The 21,407-nt window shown below is 38.8% G+C and overlaps 2 protein-coding genes across 17 annotated transcripts in view; both read right to left on the reverse strand.

The window, feature by feature from the left end:
- LOC128120393 (olfactory receptor 1571-like) overlaps positions 1-21,407 on the reverse strand; it is an 89,564-nt gene that overhangs the window by 55,526 nt on the left and 12,631 nt on the right. For 5 of the 16 annotated variants that reach the window (XM_052754328.1, XM_052754337.1, XM_052754333.1 and 2 more), the window contains exons 4-6: positions 18,318-18,427; positions 17,539-17,572; positions 12,391-12,476 (exon numbers count right to left, since the gene is read on the reverse strand). In XM_052754328.1, the coding sequence (XP_052610288.1) occupies positions 12,391-12,476; positions 17,539-17,572; positions 18,318-18,427 (230 nt within the window). The other 11 variants (XM_052754327.1, XM_052754332.1, XM_052754329.1 and 8 more) reach the window with 7 other exon arrangements.
- On the reverse strand, positions 1,316-4,450 carry LOC128120391 (olfactory receptor 7A17-like). The gene has a single exon (XM_052754318.1). The coding sequence runs from the start codon at positions 4,448-4,450 to the stop codon at positions 3,434-3,436; it is 1,017 nt and encodes a 338-aa protein (XP_052610278.1). The 3' UTR covers positions 1,316-3,433.

The following is a 21,407-nucleotide window of genomic DNA, read 5'->3' on the forward strand; positions in this document are numbered from 1 at the left end:
TTTCAATTTCCAACATTCCTTCAATTTGTGTCTTCTTTATTGTCATTATTTCAGTTTTTAAATCTTAAACTGTTTCCTTCACCTGTTTAATTGCTTTTTCTTTGTTTTTTGGCTTTCTTTAAGGAATTTTCAATTTCTTTCAAATTTTTGTTTGTCCTTTCCTCAATTTCTTTAAGGGAATTTTTCATTTTCTCTTTGAAGGCCTCTATCATCTTGTTAAAGTAATTTTTAAGGTTGATTTCTTCTGCTTCTTCTGCATTGGGATGTTCAGTTCTTGCTGATGTACAACCACTAGGTTTTGGTGGTATCATATTTGTTTTTATGTTTCTGATTGTATTTTTGCACCAGCATCTGCCTGTTTCTTCCTCCACTTGGTCTAAGTAGTGTCAGTGTCTGAGGGGGCCTCTCTTCCTCCAGTCAGAGCTGTTGGTCCTCTTAGTCCTATGGGCTCTGGTGGGCTCTGTCTCAGGGAGAAGCTGTGGTCTTGGAGTGTTGGTGGGTTTGGAGGGTGGGTTGGGGGATGGTGGTAGTCTGGCCTGCTTGCAGGAGACCTGCCTGCTGGCCTGAGACTAGGTCTGCCATGGGCAGTGGTGTGGGTCCCAGGGGTTGTGCCCCTGGACCCAAAGCCTAGAGGTTGAGCTGATAGGCTAGGGGAACAAAGATTCACCTTAGTCCAACCAGTGTTGGCAGGCTCTGTGCAGTTCCATCATTACCTGAGGAACTTCTGCAATTGATTGCTCCTATGGGAAAGAGTCTGTTTTCATCAGGAACTTTTTAAAGAGTTGGAAAAATAACTCAGGATAGTCTGTGAAATGCTAGAAACATGTTAGTGGTTGCCTGATCTGGAAAGAGATGCTGGGAATAATGATCTCCTTTGCTACAGAATTGACAGAAGGTTTTATCATTTGGTGCCTGGAGAGCAGAAGGAATGTTCCTTCTTATCACCATCACCCTCATCAATGAGCTTTCTAAAAATTATCACTTTCTCCCTATGAAGCAGGCCACGTTGGTGACACTATGTATACAGAAGGTCTAGGCTGAGATGCTGTTCTCCCACTTACCCTGTGTGGTCTTGGGTGAAGATTGTATCTGGGGCTAGAGTGTGGAAACTTCAATGCTAGCTATACTTGCACTTAGTGCTGTAGTATTGGATCAGAGAACTAACCTTTCTTTGACTTAGTATACCAATGTTAAGCAAAAGTTTTGAAAGTTTTTTTTTTTTGCAATACAATTCAGTTCTACATATCAGCCACGGATTCCCTTGTTCTCCCCCTTCCCATCCCCCTCACCTTCCCCCCAACCCCCCCCCCCATTCCCATCTCAGAGTAACACCATTAAAGAAATATGACTCTCCATCTCCTTCCTAATACCTCCTTAGCTAGGGGTTAGACTTCATGTACACCCTCACCTCCATGCTGGGATTCTGTAGGGATGATTTTGGGAAGAAAGAACTTCTCACTTAACCCATATACTAGAGCATCCCTCAACCCTCATTAGAGAAGCTTAGATTTTTGCAGTAGATGGCAATGAATCAAAGATCTTCAACTGGTCAGGGTACAGAGATAAAGAGGCTGAAGAATGTTCAGCTCTAAATGTGTCATCTACATTATATGCCCCCCTCCAATGTCCCAGAGATCTTCAGGGAAGAGGGGCCATAAAGACCATAAAATCCAGAGGCTGTTTGTAAGTATAAAAGAGTGATATTTGCTGAACAACATACACAGTTACACATGGGAACCCACAGTAATTGTGACAGTATTCAATCACTATTACCAGTTCATGATTCAAATGTTCTTGCCATATCCATGTGGGTTCATTTCTCAGCCCTCTATTCTGCTTATATTAGTTACTTTTCTATTGCTAATAATAAACTGCATGGCCAAGACAATGTAAAAGAAAGGTTTTATTTGCCTTATCGTCCCAGATTGTTTAAGAGGCCATGAAGGGAGCAAGTGGCAGGCATTGCACCAGAAACAGAACAGAGTAGGAAACAGAGAGACAGGAAACAGAGAGAAATAATTAGGAATGGCAAGACTTTTAAACCTGGGAGCTTACCCCCAATGAATGAAGCTTCCTCCAGCAAGGCTATACCTCCTAAGCCTCCTCAAACAGCATCACCAAATGGTAATGAAATGTTCAAATGTCAGAGCCTATGAGCACATTCTCATTTAAACCACTACACTGTTTCATTGGTCTACATGTATATTTTATGGCAGTACAATGCTATCTTTTTCACTATGGCTTTATAGTGTAGGTTGACGTTTCTATTGGGATACATTTATCAGTGTTCATTCTGTTTAGAATAGCTTTGTCTATGTGACTCTTTGTGTTTCCACATGGATTTGAATATTTTCTATCTCTGTGAAGTATGGTACTGGAATTTTGATGGGAATTGTGTTAGATTTTGGCAATATTCACTATATTAATTCTGCCAATCCTAGATCATGGGAGGTCTCACTGTCATCTCTATTTTTTTTTATCCATGTCTTAAAGTTTTTGTTCTAGAGGTCTTTCTCTCCTTTGGTTATGATTATTACTAGGTGTTTTATTTTTGTACATATCATGAATGTGATATTTTCCCCCAATTTGTTGCTCACCCAAGTTCTTTATTGGTATATATAGAAGCTACTGAATTTTACTTTGATTTTTTTTCCTGTCCCTTTACTAGACATATATATTAAATATAAAATAAGTTTTCCTATAGTGTCTTGGGTTCTATTAAGTATAGAAACATGTCATCTGCAAAGAGGAAGAGTGTGACTTCTTCATTTCCCCTTTTTTACCCCTATTATATCTTATCTCATTGTTATAGCTAAGATTTCAAACACTGGATTGGATAAGACTATGTTATATACAGGACAATGAACTGAAATAGAAACATGATTTTAAGTATAAGAATAAAATATAACTTCCAGCCATAATGTACTAATATTATATCACAAGAAAGGGCAATTACCTAATCATACACTATGAGATGAAGAATACATATTGAAAAACCATAGTTTGTGATTTTCCTTCACCATAAATTTATATATGGAGCTTTGTGTGCCAAGTATGGTTTTTCTTAACAGTAATAAAATTTACTACTATTTTAAACAAGTAAAAGTATACTTGTTATATATGTCATTTGAAATAAATTATACTTAAACATGTGGTATCAGATAATTGAAAATTTTAAGTATTTTTTAGAAAAATATAGAAAATGAGATAATGGAGAAGGTTGGATATTTCAGGGATAATGAAAAATAAGAATAAATAAGACTTTAAATTGAATAGTGAAGCCATATTCAGAGAGCTTCCAAGAGCACAGTGGAAGGAGCATATTCTACTTCTACAATCAGAGCAATGTATCTCAGATATGACCTGAGGGTCTGAATCCTGCAGTCATGGGTGTTTTTTTTTTTTTTGAGGCTCAACAGGTGTGATTTTGTTTCTACCTCAAAAACTTTTTCACAGCACTTTTTATGTCTTTGTTCCTCAGACAATAGATGAATGGGTTCAACATAGGAGTGACAACACTGTACAAAACTGAGGCTCTGGCAGTGGACTGCGAATTTTCTGTTACAACAGAGCTCAGATATAGACCTATTCCTGTGCAATAAAATAAAGAGACAACCGAGAGGTGAGATGCACACGGGGAAAATGCTTTGTATTTCCCTTGAGCTGATGAGATGGCACGTATGCAGGAAAGTATTTCGTAGTAAGACCAGAGGATGGCAATGAGGGATCCAGCTGCCAACAACACAGGTAAAAGATACATGACAAGGACAGTAACAAAGTTGTCTAAACAGGTGAGTTGTAACACCTGATTCAGCTCACAGAAAAAGTGATGAATTTTCAATTCTGTGCAGAAGGATAACTGCAGCACCATGAAGCCTTGTGATGAGACATGCAGGACATTTACTATCCAGGACACCACAACCATCAACACACAGAGTCTAGGATTCATGATGACTGTGTAATGCAAGGGGTGACAAATGGCCACATATCGGTCATAAGCCATTATGGTTAGCAGAAAGATGTCCAGACCTGAAAAGAATATGAAGGAAAGCATTTGAGTGATGCAGTCTTTGTACATTATGAACTTATAATGTGACTGGAGGTTCACTAGCATCTTTGGTACAGTGGTGGAGGTGAAACAGATGTCCACAAATGACAAGTTGGAGAGGAAGAAGTACATGGGCGTGTGTAGATGAGATTCTGAGATCGTGATCAGGATGATGAGTAGGTTCCCAAGCACAGTGACCAGGTACATGGCAAGGAACAGTCCAAAGAGGACAGGCTGCAACCTTGGGTCTTCTGAAATTCCCAGAAGAAGAAATTGAGAAATTTGTGTGTCATTCTCTAGCTCCATTTCATTTATGTTACTAAAAATTAAAATAAAATGAAACAAAAAAACACAGAGAAAATGTAATGATGAAATTATGTAACCATATAGAAACACTATCATATTAATTAGTCAAGCCCTGAATTCTTCAGTTTTTCATGTGTGTTTAATTTTGCATAGTTCTCCCTCTAGTGGTGGGAGACATGCGACTTTGAGTAATAAGGCAAGACCCTGGAGAATCTAGCCCATTTGGCAAAGCCTGTGGACAGTTTGCTACATAATTCTGGACTTGACTCCAGGAGCATATGCGCTAAGTTCTCTCCTTGCTTTTGCTATACAAGCCATATTTCTGGCTACCTTTAATTTCACTTTCTCAGTCACAGATAAAATAGCTATTACAAAAGGAAAACTTCCTCCTGATGACTCTCATCTGAGTCAGCCAAAGGGAATGTTGTTAAAAATACACAGTGGACCTGATTCAGCCCCTAAAGCCTTTGATATTTCAAATGTGACCATGAATTCAGGCTTTTTAAGAAAAGGATGTTGCCTTTCCAATGCACCCTATAACTAGCCTAAAAGAGTCACAGTAGCTCATAAGTTTAATATTACATATTTGCACAACTGTTCTGGGAAGAATGATTTTAACCACAGGCACTTTGGAGAAATGCTAAAAAGAGATGATATCAGGAGTTAATGGGAACAATCTAGAGACAGGTAATGAAATAGAATCATAGAAATCCACAGTTCTCTTGTTTCTAATAACTGTACCAATACTGTAAGAAGTTAAGATAGATGGATATAAAGACAAGGGATAAACATTTAAGGGATAAACTATTAAGAGTAAGTTTCCAAGTTATGTTGTCTATAGGATAAATGGAAAACCTTAGTATATCCCCAGAGGAGATGGAGTAGTACAGAAAGTATAATGACTTGATCCAGCTTTGGCTGGTGAGTGGATTGTGAGAACCCAGACCTTACCAGATGTAAATATTAACCACTAGAGACAAAACTATCTTCCACTCTGCATGATGCTGTATCCACAAATGCTGCCAACTGTTCTATCTGTAAGTGTGCCTAGTTAGAAAACTTTCTTTGTGGCTTGCAACACTGCTTGTGCTTCTAACATTTGCGCTCTAGATCAAATAGGTAACGGTTACCAGTGGGAAAGTAGGGGAGGGGGGTGAAAGAAGGAAAAAAAACAAATATAATTGTACTAACCATTTCTAGAAACTTAAGGAAACAAATCTGATTGTAAAACTGTTCAAGCAAACCAACAAAAGTGTATAAAAACAGCGCAGACTATTCAAGGCCACTTGTTTGAACACAGGTGGTCACAGGTTCTTCATTGTGCCAACTTCACACATCTGTCCTAGATCATCTAACACATCTACAGTAAGGCTCCCGGCACCCTAGTCTTCTCTGATGTGGAATTATTCACTCACTCTCAGCTTTACTGAAAAGTTATGCATTGAAATACTTAAAACTTAACCCTTGTGATGGTTGAACTTTTTCCAACTTGAAACAAACCTTGACATTTCTGGGAAGAGAGAAGATTAATTGTAAAAATGCCTCTGTAAGATTAGCCTGTGGGCAAGCTTGTGGCACATTCTCTTGATTGGTCACTGATATGGGTGGGCTAACCCCATGTCCAGGCGGTTCTTGTATGAGAAAGCAGGCTCTGCCTTAGCAGTTGGGACTCAAAAGAGGTCGAAGAATCCAAAACCTTTCAACATTTCTAAAGAAGATGATATCTACTATTAGGTTTATAGAAAGGCCTTAAAGAAGGAAGGTAAGAAGACCAGGACCAAAGCAACCAAGATCCAGTATCTTGTTATTCCACATGCCCTGCAACACAAATGGTGATGTATTTCTCTGAGGAAACAAAACACTAAGAAAACAAGGAAGACATTGCAGAATATATTAAGCTTATGGCCAAGAGAATGGAAAAAGGCAAAAGACATAGAGTTGGGGAGGTAGGAAGGGGATAAGTATATGGGAGGGGGAAGAATAGTAACAAAATATATTGTATAAAAATTTTAAAATAAATTTAGAAATAGAGTCTTTAAACATAACATATGATCAGAACTTATGGCAGGGGAAAATGATGAGGAACAAAGTACCCTTGATGCTGCTGAAACATGAAGACACCAGTAGTTACTCTGATCACTAGTTTAATTTGCACCTTAAAGTGGCTGAAAAGATGTTTTGTCAATTGAAATTGCCTTTTTGTTATTTACATGTGTCGCTTTTTGAATGGGTTCTGCCCTCTATATTATGTGTCCCATTTTGGAATATATTCAACAAACCTTGTCCTATCAAATCTACACGTAGTACCGCAGCCAGATAGAACACACACACACACACACACACACACACACACACACACACACACACACAGCACACACACAAAGCACACACATACATCAATGCACACACTTGTTGAAAACAAGTCACAAAACATAGTCTCATGATCTCATGGGATTCTTGGTCTCCTATTAATATCACTTGCTTTTTGCCCCAGTCACAGTATGGACCTTTTTCCTGTGTTATCTGAATCTTTCAGTTTTTCAATCTTTGCAAAATCCAATAAGCATATTCCAGTTTTGCCTTTTGTTTCCTCCAACATGCAAAAACCTCTCAACAACATGTTCTCTGAAATCCTGCATTCTCCAGGAAACTTCTCCTTCACACTTAATTCAATTCTCTATGTGACTATTCCCTGCTTCCATCACATTGAACACTCTGTCTGCTGAATCTTCACATTCAGATGCAAGAGCTATGTGAGTAGACCTCACCTGCTTTGCGCACTTTCGCACTTTCACAGTGGTAGAGAATATGTGTACATTATATAGAACAAAAACAAAGTCAAAAAGAAAATTAAAATTTATGGCATACAAGGAATGTCAGGGGCTATAGAGAAAGTGAAAGAGTTACAAACAATTTTATTTTCAAGATTTGTATTCATCATCAAGAATTAAATATAAAAACCAATAACTGAGTGTGATCTATCTATCCACCCATCCATCCATCCATCCATCCATCCATCTATCTATCTATCTATCTATCTATCTATCTACCTACCTACCTACCTATCATCTACCTACCTACCTACCTATCTACCTACCTACTTACAATCTATCTACCTATCATCTATCTATCATCTAGCTACCTACCTATTTACCTACCTACCTACGTATCTATCTATCCATCTATCTATCTATTACTTAGCAATAACCTACATTAAAAGACTCAATGAACAATGGTCCTCTAATATTTTGCCCCACTGAAGCCACTTGGTTATACACACTGACAATACTATTTGTGACATTTAGCACATGGTGAGAACACATTTTAGCTGAGTTTTAAAACCTTGAATAATGAAAATAAAGCTAAAGTTCATCGGTGGGCTGCCTGAGATGAGAAACTCAGGAGAAAAAACAGAGACATATTTCACTTAAGAAATTGTTTTAATATGTATAACCATAAATATCTAGCAATTCCAAAAATATATAAGTAATAAAAACAAAAATTCTACTGATATGCTTATATGTAGGAAATAGTTATAGGAGAATAATACTAAGAAACTCAGAGAAGTAATGGAACTCAGAAATAAGTAATGCATGAACTTCCTCCTCCTACTCACCATATGTAATACATGATTTCTCCTGTCCCCCTAATGAACTTCAAGGACCCCGACTATGCCCTGCTTACATAAAATCCCCTCAAGCCCCTCTACTCTCATTTTAATTGGCTCCCATTGCTACCACTTCACAGTCAACAATAATCTTGAATAGCTGACTTGAAGGTTTACTTCTGATCCTAGCATATGAATTACACAAATTGGTGATTTCCTGGAAGAAGCAAGAAAACATCCACAGCCACCTCTGAGCCATCCCTCAGATCAGCTTGGCTGGAGTGGCTTTCAGAGGACTTTAAGCAAATGATCTTGTCTTCTGTCCCTCACAATCTTTGCTGTGGTGACTTTGAGACTCACCTGGATGAGTTGTCTAAACAGAAGGTTTCTGTGTGTAAGAACAAATTGCCCCGTTGAAGGCTGACAGAGGACCGACACTGTGTAATTAGATGGCAGGGAGACAGTCATCAAACCCTGAAACGTTGAGGGCATTAAAGGAAATGACAATGCAATGTACAACTCTAAACTGCATACACTATGGGACTATAGCAGGGGCAGTATTTACAACTATGCATATCTGCTCATTAGGTACATTTCCATCTCATTATTCCACCATTCAGCCAATCATTTCCCCATGGGGTGTGGCTCTTCATAGAAACCAATTTCTTTCCTGCTGATTCCATTTCCCCTAGACACCTAGTTGTTGTCAGGTGAATCATTTGTTGATGTTATTACTTCTCCATGGACTCTCCTGGTGTCCAAAGCTCTAAAATTCTAACTTAGCCCAAGGACCTCCAGTTTATAATTAATCTATCTTTGCAGGGTCCCATGAATTCCAAAGCCTTCATTTGTGTTTGGGAGAGAGCCACTGATAAATCCATGTTTTAATATTCATCTTTCCTATAAGACACTAATCTATGATTCCTTGATATAAAACTATGAAATGTATAATGCATATCTTCATGCTACATTTTACAAAATAATTACTAATATCAAATGTTTAACCAAATTAGTGTTTCCATTTAATTCTTTGTCTTAGAAATATATGATAATTTAAATATTTAATGTATATATACGATTAGCAAACAGTACATATATTAACATATAATATATAATTAAATATAATTATATCCTTTTGAGTTTCATATATATATTCTCCTCTTTTATTCCACCTCTACTGAAACCCTTCTTCCCAGCAATTCTCCCTCCTGCTTTCATGTCTTTTTGTTGATATTTTACCTTCTGAATTTAATTAGGGCCACTTGTGTGAGTGGTGGGTATCTATATTTGTTCCTATCTGTTGCAAGAGGAAGATTCTCTGATGATGGTTAAGCAAGGTATTCATGTATGAATACAGCAGAATGCCATTACCGTTCATAATATTGCTATGGATTTTTTGTGGGGGTGGACACAGTTGTCTGAGTGTTTGTTTATTTGTTTGTTATATAGCAGTAGTATTTGGTTTTATCCTAGGTCTATGGGCTATCTAATCTCAGGTTCTTGGTTACCAAAGTAGTGTTGGGTCCATGTTCCATCTTATGGATATTATTAATAGAGCAGCAATGAACATGGTTGAGCAAATATGTCTGTTGTAGCATCAAGTGCCCTTTGGGTATATGCCCAAGAAAGCTATATAGGTCTTGGGTTGATCACTTCCCAACTTCCTGAGGAACTGCCATACTGATTTCCAAAGGGGCTATACAAGTTTGTACCCCACAATCAAAGGATGACTCCACATCCTCGCCAGCATGAGTTGTCAGTTGTTTTATGGATCTTGGCCATTCTGATGGGTGTAAGAAGGAATCTCAAAGTAGTTTTGATTTGCATTCCCCTGATGGCTAAAGATGTTGAACATAGTTTTTTTTTAAATTTATTTTGCAATACAATTCAGTTCTATATATCAGCCACGGATTCCCTTGTTCTCCCCCCTCCCGTCCCCCTCACCTTCCCCCCAACCCCCCCCCCCCCATTCCCATCTCCTCCAGGGCAAAGCCTTCCCCACAGACTGAGGTCAACCTGGTAGACTCAGTCCAGGTAGGTCTAGTCCCCTCCTCCCAGGCCGAGCCAAACAATCCTGCATAGGCCCCAGGTTTCAAACAGCCAACTCATGCAATGAGCACAGGACCCAGTCCCACTGCCTGGATGCCTCCCAAACAGATCAAGCCAATCAACTGTCTCACTCATTCAGAGGGCCTGATCCAGTGGGGACCCCTCAGCCATTGGTTCATAGTTCATGTGTTTCCATTCATTTGGCTATTTGTCCCTGTGCTTTATCCAACCTTGGTCTCAACAATTCTCGCTCATATAAACCCTCCTCATTCTCGCTAATTGGACTCCCAGAGATCCACCCGGGGCCTAGTCATGGATCTCTGCATCCAGATCCCTCAGTAGTTGGATGAGGTTTCTAGCACAACAATTAGGGTGTTTGGCCATCCCATCACCAGAGTAGGTCAGTTCGGGCTGTCTCTCGACCATTGCCAGCAGTCTGTTGTGTGGGTATCTTTGTGGATTTCTGTGGGCCTCTCTAGCACTTTGCTTCTTCCTATTCTCACGTGGTCTTCATTTACCATGGTCTCCTATTCCTTGTTCATGGATAGGCAGGACTAACATAGTAAAAATGGCAATCTTACCAAAAGCAATCTACAGATTCAATGCAATCCCCATCAAAATACCAACACAATTCTTCACAGACCTGGAAAGAATAATACTCAACTTCATATGGAAAAACAAAAAACCCAGGATAGCCAAAGGAATCCTGTACAATAACACAACTTCTGGAGGCATCACGATCCCTGACTTCAAGCTCTACTATAGAGCTACAGTAATAAAAACAGCTTGGTACTGGCATAAAAACCGACATGTGGACCAATGGAATCGAATTGAAGACCCTGACATTAATCCGCACACCTATGAACATATAATTTTTGACAAAGAAGCCAAAAGTGCACAATGGAAAAAAGAAAGCATCTTCAACAAATGGTGCTGGCAAAACTGGATATCAACATGTAGAAGGCTGCAAATAGATCCACATCTATCACCGTGCACAAAACTTAAGTCCAAGTGGATCAAGGACCTCAACATAAATCCAGCTACTCTGAACCTGCTAGAAGAGAAAGTAGGAAGTAGTCTTGAACGCATTGGCACAGGAGATCACTTCCTAAATAGAACACCAGTAGTACAGACTCTGAGAGAAACAATCAATCAATGGGACCTCTTGAAACTGAGAAGCTTTTGTAGAGCAAAGGATACGGTCAACAAGGCAAAGCGACAGCCTACAGAATGGGAAAAGATCTTCACCAACCCCACATCTGACAGAGGACTGATATCCAGAATATATAAGGAATTCAAGAAATTAGACATCAAAATGCCCAACAGTCCAATTAAGAAATGGGCTATAGAACTAAACAGAGAATTCTCAACAGATGTTGAACATATTTAAGTGTTTCTCAACTGCTTGAGTTTCCTCTTTTGAGAATTCTCTGTTTAGATATATACAACATTTTTAACTGGATGTTTGTTCTCTTGATTTCCACTTTTATGAGTTTTATATATTTTGGATATTAGTCCTCAATGAGTGTGTAGTTGGTAAAAATCTTTTCTAACTCTGTAGGCTTCTGCTTTATCGAAATAATAATGTCCATTGCTATTCAGAGTCTTTTCAGTTTCATGAGGCCATATTTATTAAATTTTGATCTTAGTGTTAACAGTGTTATGTTCAGTCTTTTTGTGCCACTGAGTTAAAGGCTATGCCCTCACTTTTTCTTCTACCAGATTTAGTGAATCTCGTGTTCTATTGATGTTTATGATCCATTCGGAGTTGAGTTTTTGGGGTGATAAGTATGGATGTATTTGGATCATCCAGTTCAACCAGCATTCATTACCATTATTATGAGATTCATGATTTCTGAAAGAAATGTGTTGTCTGATATTTTAATTAATTAATTTGTTTATTTATGTATTTTACATACCACTCACAGTTTCCCCTCCATCCTCTCCTCCCATTCCCACTCCCACCTCCCTTCTACCACCCCCCCATCCACTCCTCCTTCATCTCCATTTAGAAGGGATAAGGCCTCCCATGGGAGTCAACAAAGCACAGCATAATATGTTGAAGCAGGACCGGACCAAACTCCTCTCCCATGAATCAAGACTGGGTAAGGCATTGATTCCCACCACAGGGAACAGGTTCCAAGGAGCCAGCTCATGTGCCAGAGACAGGACCTGGTCCCACTGCTAGGGACCCCACAAACAGACCAAGCTACACAACTGTCACCCAAATGCAGATGGCCTAGGTTGGTCCCATTCCAGCTCCCTAGCTGTTGGTCCAGAGTCTGTGAGCTCACAAACTCAGGTGATCTGTCTCTGTGGGTTTCCCCAGAATGATCTTGACCTCCCTCCCCACCACCATTGCTCATACAATCCCTCCTACCTCTCTCCAACTGGACTCCCAGAGCTCAGCCCAGTGCTTGGCTGTGGATCTCTGCATCTGCTTCCATCTGTTACTGGATGAAGGCTCTATGGTGACAATTAGGATAATCAACAATCTGAATACCAAGCAAGGCCAGTGCAGGCACCCTCTCCACTACTGCTAGGAGTCTTAGCTGGGGTCATTCTTGTGGTTTCCTAGGAATTTCCCTAGCACCAGGTTCTCCCTAAACCCATAATGCTCCCTTTTTATCAAGATATCTCTTTCATTAATCTCTCCCTACACCTTGCCCCCAACTTGATTGACCATCCTGATCCTTCATGTTCCCATCCCTGCCCCTCTACCCCACCCCCAGTTTACCTAGGACATCTCATCTATTTTCTCTTTCCAGGGAGTTCTATGCATCTCCCTTAGGGTCCTCCTTGTTACCTAGCTTCTCAGGGGCTGAGGATCATAGCCTGGTTATCCTTTGCTTTACATGTAATATCCACTTAAGAGTGAGCACATTCCGTGTTTGTCTTTCTGTGTCTGGGTCACTTCTCTAAGGATGATTTTTTTTTCTAATTCCATCCATTTGCCTGCAAATTTCATGATGCCATTATTTTTTACTGCTGATTAATACTTCTTTGTGTAGATGTATCAAATTTTCTTTATCCATTTTTCAGTGGAGAGGCAACTAAGTTGTTTCCAGGTTCTGACTATTACAAATAATGCTGCTATGAACATAGTTGAGCAAGTGTCCTTGTAGTATGATTGAATATTCTTTGGGGGTATGCCTAAGAGTGGTATTGCTGGGTCTTGAGGTAGATTGATTCCCAATTTTCTGAGAAAATGCCATACTAATTTCCAAAATGGTTGTACAAATTTGCACTCCCACCATCAGTGGAGGAGTGTCCCACTTATTTCACATCCTCGCCAACATAGGCTGTCATTAACATTTTTGTACTTAGCCATTCTGTCAGGTATAAGATGGTGTCTCAGAGTCATTTTGATTTGCATTTCCCCGATGGCTAAGGATGTTGAGCAATTCTTTAAGTGTATCTCAGCCATTTGAGATTCTTCTTTTGAGAATTCTCTGTTTAAATCTGGAACCTATTTTTAAATGGGATTATTTGGTATTTTGATGTCTAGTTTCTTAAGTTATTTTTTATATGTATTTTGGAAATCCGTTTCCTGTCAGATGTGGGGTTGGAGAAGATGTTTTCCCAGTCTCTAGGGTGCCTTTTTGTCTTATTTGCCATATCCTTTGCCTTATAGAAGCTTTTCAGTTTTGGGAGGTCCCATTTATTAATCGTTGATCTCAGTGTCTGTGCTGGTGGTGTTATATCTAGGAAGTGGTCTTCTGCGTCAATGCGTTCAAAGCTACATCCCACTTTCTTTGCTATCAGGATCAGTGTAGCTGGATTTATGTTGAGGTCTTTGATCTACTTGGACTTGAGTTTTCTGATTGATGATAGATATGGAGATATTTGCAGTCTTTGACATGTTGACATCCAGTTATACCACCAACTTCTGTTGAACATTCTCTTTTTTCCATTGTTTATTTTTGGCTTCTTTGTCAAAAATCAGGTGATCTTGGGTGTGTGGATTTATACTGGAGTCTTTGATTCGATTCCATTGATCCACCTGTCTGTTTTTAATGCCAACCAAACCGTTTTTATTACTGTAGTTCTATAGTAGAGCTTGAGGTTAGGGATGGTGATACTTCCAGAAGTTCCTGAATTGTACAGGATTGTTTTGGCTATCCTGGGTTTTAAGTTTTTCCATTTTTCAGTTCTGTGAAGAATTGTGTTGAGATTTTGATGGGGGTTGCATTGAATCTGTAGATTGCTTTTGGTAAGTTTGCCATTTTTACTATGTTAATCTCACTGATAAATGAATATAGGAGATTATCCATTTTCTGATAACTATTTCAATTTCTTTCTTCAAAGAGTTAAAATCCTTGTCATATAGGTCTTTCCTTTGTTTGGTAAGAGTTACCCCAAGATATATTACATTATTTGTGGCTATTGTAAAGGGTGTTGTTTCTCTGATTTCTTTCTTAGCCCATTTAACATTTATATACAGGAGGTCTACTAATTTTATTGAGTTAATCTTGTATCCAGCCACATTACTGAAGGTGTTTATCAGCTATAGGAGTTCCTTGGTAAATTTTTTGGGGGTAACTTATGTATACTATCATATCATCTGCAAATAGTGAAAGTTTGACTTCTTCCTTTCCAATTTGAATCTCCTTGATCTCCTTTTGTTGTTTTATTGTTCTAGCTAGAACCTTGAGTACTATATTGGTTAGATATGGAGAGAGTGGGTATCCTTGGCTCACTTAGACTTTCTCTCCATTTAATTTAATGTTGGCTGTTGGTTTGCTGTATATTGCCTTTATTATGTTTAGGTATGCACCGTGTATCCCTGTTCTCTCCAGGACATTTATCATGAAGGCATGTTGGATTTTTTCAAAGGCTTTTTCAGTATCGAGTAAGATAATTATGTGCTTTTTTTTTCTTTCAGTTTGTTTATATGGTGGATTACATTGACAGATTTTTGTACATTGAACCATCCCTGTATCTCTGGGATGAAGCCTATTTGATCATAGTGGATAATTCTTTGATATGTTCTTAGATTCTGCTAGCTAGTATTTTACTGAGTATTTTGCATCAATATTCATAGGGGAGACTAATCTGTAATTCTCTTTCTTTGTTACATCTTTGTTTGGTTTGGTATGAGGGTAAATGTCACCTCATAACAAGAATTTGGTAGTATTCATTCTGTTTCTATTGTTTAGAACAATTTGAGGACTATTGGTATTATCTCTTCATTAAAATTCTGAAAGAATTCTGTACTAGAACCATCTGGCCCTGGTCTTTTTTGTTGTAGTTGTGAGAATTTAATGACTGTTTCTATTTCCTTACAGGTTATAGGTCTATTTAAATTGTTTATCTGATCTTGATTTAATTTTTTTATGTGATACCTATCAAGAATGTTGTCTATTCATTTTAGATTTTCCAATTTTGTGAAATACAAGTTTTTGAAGTATGACCTAATGGTTCTCTGGATTTCATCAGAATCTTTAGGTATGAAATTTTCTATTCATTTTACATACCCATTACAGATCTCCCTTTCCTCCTTCCTCCCTCCTCCTGCCCTCCAACCTTCCCCTCCAACTCACCCCCTATTCCCACCTCCTGCAAGGCAAGGTCTCCTATGGGGAGTCAGAAGAGCCTGATACATTCAACTGAGGTAGGTCCAAGCCCATCTCCCCTGCAACAAGGCTATACAAGGTGTCCCACCATAGGCACTGGGCTCCAAATAGCCTGCTCAGGTACCAGAGACAGATCCTGAATCCACTGCCTGGGGCCCTCCAAAACAGTTCAAGCTAAACAGCCATCTTGCCTATCCAGAGGGCCTAGTCCAGTCCCATGGGGGCTCCACAGTTGGTACACAGTTAATGAGTTCTCACTAGTTTGGCTGACCATCTCTGTACATTTTTCCATCATGATCTCCATGTCACTTACTCATAGAATCCCTCCTCTCTCTCAGTGATTGGACTCCTGGGGCTTGGCCTGGTGCTCGGCCATGAATCTCTGCATCTGCTTCCATCAGTTACTTGATGAAGGCTCTATGATGACAGTTAGTGTATTCACCAATCTGATTACCAGAGTAGGCCAGTTCAGACACCCTCTCGACTATTGCTAGTAGTCTAAGGTGGGGTCATCCTTGTAGATTCCTGGGAATTTCCCTAGCACCCTGTTTCTCCCTATTCCCATGATGTCTTCATTTATCATGGTATCTCTTTCCTTGCTCTCCTACTCTATCCCTGTTCCAGCTCAAACCTCCTGTTCCCTTTTGTTCTCATCCCACATCCCCTACTCTCCATTGCCACCTGTCACCCCCAGTTTGCTCATGAAGATCTCATCTATTTTCCCTTCCCAGGGCAATCTATGCATTCCTCTTAGGGTTCTCCTTGTTAGCTAGCTTCTCTGGAGCTGTGGACTGTAGACTGGTTATCCTTTGCTTTACATCTAGTATCCACTTATGAGTGAGTGCATACCATGTTTGTCCTTCTGAGTCTGGGTTACCTCACCCAGGATGATAGATTCTAGTTCCATTCATTTGCCTGCAAATTTGATGATGTTGTTTTTCACTGCTGAGTAGTACTCCACTGTGTATATGTGCCACATTTTCTTTATCCATTGTTTGGTTGAGGGGCATCTAGGTTGGTTCCAGGTTCTAGTTATTACGAATAATGCTGCTGTGAACAGAGTTGAGATATGTTCTTGTGGTACGATTGAGCATTTCTTAGGTATATGCCCAAGAGTGGTATAGCTGGGTCTTGAGGAAGATTGATTTTCAATTTTCTGAGAAACTGCCATACAGATTTCCAAAGTGGCTGTACAAGTTTGCACTCCCACCAACAGTGGAGGAGTGTTCCCCTTGGTCTACATCCTTTGCCACAGTCTTTACATTCATAGGGCTTCTCACCTGTGTGAGTTCTCTGATGTTCAGTCAGGGTTGACTTATAATAGAAAGATTTCTGACATTCTTTACACTCATAAGGCTTTTCACCTGTATGAATTTTCTGATGAACACGGAGGGTTGACTTGAAGTAAAAAGCTTTACCACATTCTTCACACTGATAGGGCTTCTCACCTGTATGAGTTCTATGATGTGAGGTGAGCTCTGACTTATAGAAGAAAGCTTTGCCACAGTCTTTACATACATAAGGCTTCTCACCTGTATGAATTCGCTGATGTTCAGTGAGGGTTGACTTATAATAGAAAGCTTTCCAACATTCTTTGCATTCATAAGGTTTCTCACCTCTATGAGTTTTCTGATGTACAGTAAGAGTCGACTTACGATAGAAAGCTTTACCACATTCTTCACACTCATGGGGCTTCTCACCAGTATGAATTCTATGATGTACAGTGAGCTCTGATTTGGAGGGGAAAGCTTTCCTGCATTCTGTACACTGATAGATCTTCAATCTTGTACGAGTTCTCTGATATTCAGTGAGCACTGACTTACAATAGAAAGCTTTCTGATATTCCTTCCATTCGTAAGGTTTCATACTTGAATAATATTCATGCTGCTTGTTGTGCTGTGATGGCAGGTTAACTGTTTTCATACATGGTTTACCTTCATAGGGTTTTATACCTTGATGGAGTTCCAGCTGAACCTTCATTTCTGCCTTGAGACAAAAGAATATACCACAGTTTTATATCAGTGGGGCTATTTCTAGCATGTACTTAATGTTCTGTGAGGTTAATAAATTCTTAAAAGTTTTACAAAAAGTGCATATGTAATTTTCCCCAGTGTAAAGTCTGTTATTTAAAAAAAATTTTTTAATTATGCATATATATGTAGGGTATTTGCATCCAGGTATAGGTGTCCCCAGAGGCCAAAGGTGTCATATTCCCCTGGAGCTAGAGTTATAGGTGGTAAAGAGCTGCATGACCTGTGTTCTGGGAACCTAACTTGTGTCCTGTGTAAGAACAGCTCATGTTCTTCATCTCTCAGCTATCTCTCAATCCATAGTTTACCATGTTCTTTTCTGAGTCCTGTTACATGCAATATTTTTCTTTCATGAGATATGTTTTGCACAGTAAGTGTTAGGCAAACAAAAGATTTCCAATGCATGAAATGAGGTTTCTAAAATACCAAACATTTTTTATGACTGTCTTTGTTTAGATGTATATCCCTGGGCAAATATTTTGAACATCATAATGTGAACTTTCAAACTTGTGAGGGAGACCAAGAAGCTCAGGGTACCAGAGGGACTTATCAGTTATATTACCAGCTTCTTCACTAATCAGCATCAGATTAGGCTCACTATGGACACATTCAACCAGAGGTTAGGGCCCTAGGAAAAAATTCTATGCCTTATATCCAGATTTAAAATGTAAAGGTTGTGCTCACAATCATGTTTTACCTACTTCAAGCATCTCTCTATTTGACAGATTCCTGCTGATGCTTCCTACCGGCCACATACGACTCTCGAGATTTTCTAGGCAACTCTTATCTGGAGCATAAACTTCAAGAACACCTGAAATGATAGGTTAAAAATATCATTATCCATAAATCATATACATTGTTTATTCAGTTTGAATAAAACCATATAGTAGATACTTCTTCAGCTTAAGGGAAGTTTTATACCAAAAGATAAGGCGGTGCTATGTTATGTTCCAGCACTGCTTTCACTCTTGTGAAATGAATGGATAAGGTTATCCGCCTACTTCTCAGCTACTGCTTCTGCAGTCCTCGATTACCTTAATTGTACAAACGCCATTTGACATCAAATCTCTCTCATTATGTGAGGCGGGAAGATTTTCTTTCACTATACATCCACATGATACAGGTTTCATATTCTGTGTCATGACCAAAAATGTAGGTTTGTAAAAGGATTATTATACATGTGTGATAAATTTGTTTAATTTGCCCTGAAAAGCCGGAATAGCATCTTATTGGTCATTATATGTTATCACCTTTCTCTCAGTCTAGAGGACAGGTTCTTCAAAAGTTTCCTGCAATCAGTCTTCTGTTCTATAAATCTCTACTGTCTCTTAGACATAAACATGATTTTTAAAATAAGCCATTTATTAAAAGTAAATGCTAAGAAATTATGTTGCAAATCCAGATTGGTATGTGCCTATACATAGTGGATAATGTCAAGTACACATTTTTAGATGACTTTTATTGTACATCAACTGTATAAAACTATGTACATAACTTATCAAAATCCAAGGCTAGAGAAGTCATAGTCCTCAAGAGAACCTATTTTTGTCTTGCTAGCAATGGTCATGTTATCAAACTGCATCATAAACATTTATGTTTGTATCTCTACATCTGTGCTACTGTCAAACTTTATCAGAGAAGCTTCTTATTGCAGTGCTGGTGGTTACCACACACATACATTACTGTTCAAAGACAGGAAACTGAAATAACAGCCTAGGTGTCCATCATCTGATGAATGGATAATGAAAATATGGTACAAATACACACACACACACACACACACACACACAACTGAAATAACAGCCTAGGTATCCATCATCTGATGAATGGATAATGAAAATATGGTACAAATACACACACACACACACACATAATTGAAATAACAGCCTAGATGTCCATCATCTGATGAATGGATAATGAAAATATGGTACAAACACACACACACACTCACACAATGAAAATTTTTATTGAATCATAAAAAAATGAAATTATGAGCTTTTTAGGTAAATAAATGGAGCTGGAAATAAATTATTCTGAGAGAGGTAACCCAGATCCAGAAAGACCACTCATGTTCTCTCTCATATGTGGATCGTGGCTTTGAATCTTTAGATGTGTGTACTTAAATTAGAGGACCTGTAGAAGTCAGGAAAACTAAACATAGGCCATGGGCGGGGGGTGGGGGGGGGATGGAGGATATAACACAAGTATTATAAAGGAGTGAAAGGGAAATAATTGTGCAAGTAGGATTCAGTGGGTTGAGAGTAAAAGGACAAGGACAGGAGGGAGTATATAGGGAGAGATAACAAAATGGAGTTACCCTATATGGGAGAAAATGCCTCAGATACCATAAACTATTGAACAAAATGCTCAGTATGTTGAGATTATCTATTTTCAAGGTGTTGGCAGCATGGTGGCAAAGAATGCCATTTCCCCAATACTACAAGACATTGCTACTGCTCCTAGTTACCCTCCAGAACTTAATGGTAAGATCCCATTTCTGAAGACACTTCATACTTCAATTATAGGACATAGAGAAACCAAGCTGATACTGATCTGGAAGCTTCATCCCTACTAGCTAGCTTTTATAGTCCTGGGAAATACTATAACAGTACTGGAAGAAAACAGTAATGAACAGTCTTAACCAGCGGTGAACCCTGAGAACTACAATAATAAATGGCCTAACAAGATATGCCTACTTTTGCAATAGTGGCATGAAATTTATGGGAGTAACCAACCACTCTAATTGGAGTTAAGACCCACAGCACAAGACAGAACTCATACCTGGTACTGATAACTGGGTCAAGAACCTATGGCTGCGTAGGTCACAATCTATCACGTACAAACTACTTTTATTTTTCTACTAAATAGTTATAATATTAAACAGCCCCCTAAGTACTTATCTTTATATTCATACATTAGTACATTTCAACCTTTATTTTCCAGAGTGTCCATATACCTTCCTCCCAAAGGTCAGGGATCACCATGGAGGAAGGGGAAAAAAGATTTTAAGGCCAGAAGTAGTGTATGACTGTTCATAAACAGCATTTTCTAGATATAACAGAGTCACTGCACACATGAACTCACATGCTTTCTGGTATCAGGGTTTCGGCTAAAAGATCCAGAAGGTTAAATGGGCTTGCCACCATAGTAACGAAGCCCTTGCCCCTTATGCTGGAAGTTATCTTTCCCTATTCTGTACTCTGCATTGTAGCTATAACCATGTTTGAGAAAGTTTTTTTTTTTTTTTTTTTTTTTTTAATTTATATTGGTCAGTGCTTCAGAATGGCTCCTTTCCTAGATGTATGAATATTTTCTGGTTTTGCTTTTTTGTTCTTTCCAGATATTTGTACAATTTAACTCTATTTTATGGATTATATTTTCTGTGTCTTTCTGTGTCTACCATTTCCCTGTTCTATACCACAGAGTCATAGATTGCACCTTGTTATCACAGCCCAGGGGGCTTAAATGTTGTAGTCATGACTGCTCTTCCTTTTCTTATAGAGTTTTCTCACTACAATAATTTCTCCACCTTCTCTTCATTCCTGATGTTCTTCATCCTACACAGTCTACTCCAATGAATGCTGCTTTCCAATGAAGGCTTTACTTACTGAGCTTCTTTCTTCAGTTATTTAAGTTGGTATTTTTTGTCGTGATCAGTGTTCACTGAATCTGTCACAGAAGCATTAGATGAGCTCTATTCATCGATTTATGTAAATATTATTTTAGTGCATGGATCACTGCTAAAACTGTACTTTTGCATTTTATACCTGACACTCAAGATTCTCAGATTC

The sequence above is a fragment of the Peromyscus californicus genome, unplaced genomic scaffold, assembly GCF_007827085.1.
Source record: "Peromyscus californicus insignis strain IS unplaced genomic scaffold, ASM782708v3 Scaffold_2__1_contigs__length_46816999, whole genome shotgun sequence".
Classification (NCBI taxonomy): Eukaryota; Metazoa; Chordata; class Mammalia; order Rodentia; family Cricetidae; genus Peromyscus; species Peromyscus californicus.